General features: G+C 35.2%; 1 protein-coding gene across 1 annotated transcript in view; it reads left to right on the top strand.

The window, feature by feature from the left end:
- Window positions 1-5,000, top strand: part of LOC136852196 (macrophage mannose receptor 1-like) — a 21,652-nt gene that overhangs the window by 16,008 nt on the left and 644 nt on the right. The window contains exons 12-17 of the mRNA XM_067126641.1: window positions 498-656; window positions 951-1,125; window positions 1,299-1,505; window positions 2,287-2,425; window positions 3,333-3,595; window positions 4,398-4,491. Of these exons, the coding sequence (XP_066982742.1) occupies window positions 498-656; window positions 951-1,125; window positions 1,299-1,505; window positions 2,287-2,425; window positions 3,333-3,595; window positions 4,398-4,491 (1,037 nt within the window). The remainder of the gene's footprint in view (window positions 1-497; window positions 657-950; window positions 1,126-1,298; window positions 1,506-2,286; window positions 2,426-3,332; window positions 3,596-4,397; window positions 4,492-5,000) is intronic.

Here is a 5,000-nt window from a genome sequence, read left to right as displayed (position 1 = left end):
AAGCATAGATTTGTATTTTTAAATGGTTAATCCTAAAATTGGTATAAGCTGGGATGGCCTACCTGAGAGTAAGAAGGAAGAATAGGGAGACACTGGCATTCATGGTTTTGGGAGCTTTACTTAGTTAATTAGGCCTAATTTACAGTTCCCCTGTACTGTGCTAGAGTGTACATAACTATGAAAAGAAATACTTATCTCACTGCTGCGTTATTTTTGAATATTGAACTTATTTCATTACTTTTTCTTAATAAGTTTCATCTTAGAAAAGATTCTCACTTCCGCCATATCACTGACCACAGCATACAATAACTTGGCTGGGTTAAAAATATTGAAAATTGTGAATATAAGTAGGGCCTTATTTATATTTTTTTTCTAGCACAGCACTTAACCCTTTTTATTGAAGTACGCTAAACTTAAAAAAGTTATATTTCAACCACCTTTTCAGCATATTAATGCAGATAGAAAAATATACCAGAGGATTTTTTTATCGTTGGCAGGTTGGATTTGGCCACGTCAGGTCTGGGAACTCCCAGTCTCTGAATGAGGATTTGTCAGTCAAGATCCAGTCTAGACTTCATTTGACTTATCCTGAAGGAGCTGCTGACAGGAATGCCCTGCCCAAGTTGGGATGCAACCCTGAGAAGCTGAGGGCTGAGGTATGTGAAGTTTGGTTTACATAAATTAATTTTCCTAAATCGTTATCTTCCCGAGTATCAGGTGTTCCTTGCTCAGTAAGGTGGTAGTGGTATGTTTGAATTATGATTAAATCATAGTGAAAATACTTCTTTACCTAAGAAGTATTTATTAAGATATATTTTCAGTTTCATTCATTTCACTTTGTAAAATTCTATATTTGTATTAAAGATTTTCCTCTCAAAAACCAAGCACATATGTGATGTACGTTTCAATGTCTTTGGCAATGAACGAGGGAAAATGAAACATCATTCCAGGATTCGTTGACTGGAGTCTTGCTGAAACGTATTCCCAAACTGGAGGATGAATTCGGTCTTCGAGTGAAGCTGACTTTCAGCGAAGGCTTCTTGACCTCCTGCGAGTTTGTTCCTGCAGGTGAAGCTCTTGGTTACCGGCTTCTGAGTATCTCTAATTTTCTTTGCAAAATGGGAGGTCTGGTATATAAATGAAATAAACATTCAATTGCCTTGCAATAAAAGATATTATGCAAAATGAAAGAAAAGACACCCAAGCTCATATCTATATATTCTTCCCGTGCTTGAAATGAGAAAGCCTTGATTGCAAAGGGGTTCCTTACGAAAAAATGACAATTTTCTCGATTTCAGAGATTTCGCGCCAAGAGACCTGTCTGACTCCCCCAGTCATCAGCACCCCTGGACTTATTTGCAAAGATGGGTGGTCTTTGGTAGAGTCCACCTGCTTCCTCTTGTCCGACAAAAAGGGAAATTGGTCAGAGGGCCAGACCTTCTGCAACTCTGAGGGTGGAAGTCTTGCTGTTGTATCCTCTTCTCTTCAACAGGCCGTTATTGCTAGTGAGTCTCTTGGACTGTTTATATCTTGAAGGAGCTAAAATGGACTCTTATTCCATAATACCTTGCTTATAGAATCTCGTAAAACCATATACTGATGGCTCTTTTATGTTTAATTGTTTTGCTCTCATATAGAAAACCAACACTGAATCGATTCTTCGTAAGAACTTATGATAAACGGCTCAATCATGTTGATATTTTCCTATTATGTCATTTAATTATAATCAACTTCTTAATCCAGGCCAGCTCAACTCAGACACCTGGATTGGTCTTACGGACTTGAAAGAAGAAGGAAACTTTTCCTGGGTTGATGGCAGTCCTCTGAGATATATATATATATATAATATAAGGAATATATATATATATATATATATATATATATATATATATATATATATATATATATATATATATATATATATATATATATATATATATGTATGTATATGTGTGTGTGTGTGTGTGTGTGTCAATTGTAATCATGTTAAAACAGGGAACTTTTAGCATATAACGTAAATTGCAAAAATATCCTCATATATTCTAGAGCTTAATTATTTACATATATATACACAAACGCAATTTTCTGTCTGCCTCTTTCTCTCTCTTTATATATATATATATATATATATATATATATATATATATATATATATATATATATATATATATATATATATATATATATAAACTTCATGTTTATTAGTGCATGTACATGTTTATTAGTGCAGTTAGTTTTGCCTGTGGGTAAACATTCATACACAGCATCCATTTATATAATTCTTTCTGTGTTTTTCCAGCTGGGCTGATGGACAACCAGATAACAAAGGTCAATACTGGATTTTCGGTGAAAAAGACAACTGTGCCGAAATGAAGAAGAATTACAACTACTTCTGGAACGACGATAATTGTGCAGAAGAAAACAGGTGAGGAGTTTTTTTTCCATATTCCTTCAGAATCTTCTCCTTTTGGATAGATCCTGTTTGCCCAGATAATAAAGCCCTGAATTCTAATAAAGTCTTGATTTTGTTCAGAGTCCTCATCAATTGGTTGTCACTTGGAAGCATTAACCACACAAGTTCTAAATTTTTCCAGTTTAACCTTTAGTGAGTATTTACTTGCAAAGATCGCTGTAGGGATAAAAAAAAATGTCTTTAAAAGATATTTCATTATTGCCACTAATGAGTTATGGCAGTCAAACAATGCTGGTTAAGAAAAATGCAACTATTTTCACCGAACGGAAAACAAATTCTTAACATTTCTAGAGTTTTACTCTCCACAATGAGTTGGTTGTGGAGCTTTAATTCAGTTTTCCTCGTTCATTCGCCCTAAATAATGATAGAGAAAGAAACAAATAAAATCTCTATATGTTAGGTTATATATACCAGCTGAAATCTCATGAGAAACTGTTCTTAAATTTTCATGTGTATTACATTATTATTCATATTAACAATGACTATTCATGGCTCCAGGGAAATGCAGTGATATCATGACTTGCTTTTGGGGCTTCATTTAAGTAGGTATGCGGCCCTTTGGTATAGCGAAATTATTGACAATATTATTATTTAAAAGAAGAGAAGACAAATAAACCAATTTCTCCAATGGAATCTTGTGTAGATTGTTTCAGTCGTTTTTACCTTACGTTGCTCCAAAAGATGGAAAAGATAATATTGATAAGTAATTCTAGAATATACATACTTATATGATTTACAATCTTCTTCACAATTGTCTGGGATATTCTAACTGCTTATTAAATGTATGTCTCATTTACTAAATGACTTCAATTATTCCCAAAGAAATATCTTACTTATTACAAATTCCTTCCCTGAACAGATTCCTCTGCAGCACCCCAGCCGACCCAGCACCCACAACCACAACTCCCACGACCACCACTACTACCACTACCACTACTACAACAACAACCACCACCACTACCGCCCCTCCCACTTGCCAAGAGGGGTGGGAGCAACGCGACCTCTCCTGCTACAAGGCAAGCAAGCATCAGGCAACCTGGCAAGATGCTAACGACGCCTGCGTTGCCCTCGGTGCCACTTTGGCCTCCATCACGAGCGAAAAGGAACAGGACTTCGTCGCTGGTAAGTTGGGGCGTCGTGTTTGCCAACGGCCGATAGATCAGTACGATAGAGTATTACTCTTTATTATAACAAGGTTTGGACTAGTGAGTCTATTCAATGTTTTCATCTTTATAGCAGAACACTTTTAGTGATTATGAAGCCAGCTATTAAGAGGAATGTATATTTTTAGTAATATGTATGTATGTATGAGCATACATTCCTTCAATAATACAAATAAGGATGTAGAAATAATAATTATTAATCAGTTTATCATGGAAGTTGGGGCATTTCGTTTGCAAGCAGCCGATGGGTAAGTACGATAGAGAATTACTCTTTATTATAACAAGGTTCGGACTAGTGAGTCTATTTAATGTTTTCATCTTTCTAGAACATTTTGAGTGATGGTGAAGCCATTAAGAGGAATTTATACTTTTAGTAATATGTATGTATGTATGTATGTATGTATGTATAAGCATGCATTCCTTCAATAACATAAATAAGGAAGTAGAAACAATTATTATTAATCAGTTTATCATGGAAGTTGGGGCATTTCTTTTGCCAACAGCCGATGGATCAGTAAGACAGAGAATTAATTTTTACATAAATGTTTGGTTCATTATCACATATATTTAACGTTTTCATAGTTATAGAGAAGCATTTTAGTGATGATGAAGACATCTGTTAAGAGGAACGTATACATTCATTAGGTATAATTGTATGAACGTGTGTATGAATACAGCACCCAGTCACAAACACAATCGTCCCAACACACGCCTTCAATAAACTTAGCGACGCCTTGTTAATCATTTCATCCCTTCTTCAGGTCTTCTCGATGCAAGTGGATGGATCGGTCTCAATGACCTGAAGGAAGAAGGTGTCTTTGTCTGGGATGATTGCAGCGACGTAACCTACACCAAGTAAGTTCAATTTGATTGCATAAATTCTGTTTTCAATTGGTTTATGCACCTGTTAGCAAAGTCCCAAGGTCATACGTACCCCACTTTTAAGTTGGGCTTAATCCAGATTCAACGTTGTCATTAATATGAGTTTTCAAACAGCAGCCTCAACTTTTGAGCTTTCAAGGTTATAAATTAGGACGACGGAGCGCTGGTGTGAAAGCAAATGTAAAAATTATCTTATAATCGCACTCAGGTAACTCCCAAATTTGCAATCTGCATGATTAACTAGTTTAATGGCAACTCTTCGTTTACACTTTCTTTTTACTTAAAGCTAACACTTCTTACAGGTTCCTAACCTAACCTTGCTTGATATCTTGTCATATTTTACACTTATTAATTTAAAAAAACTGTATCTGTTCCATTTAACTATGCATAAGTCTATACAAAAATGCTGTTCACATGATCGACATTGATTCAGGAACAACTCTCATTGCAAATGTGACTAAATCTCTTAACATTTCACTAAA

Source organism: Macrobrachium rosenbergii, chromosome 25, assembly GCF_040412425.1.
Source record: "Macrobrachium rosenbergii isolate ZJJX-2024 chromosome 25, ASM4041242v1, whole genome shotgun sequence".
Classification (NCBI taxonomy): domain Eukaryota; kingdom Metazoa; phylum Arthropoda; class Malacostraca; order Decapoda; family Palaemonidae; genus Macrobrachium; species Macrobrachium rosenbergii.
Note: the sequence above shows the minus strand (reverse complement) of the source record. Positions and strands in the feature narration are given on the sequence as shown.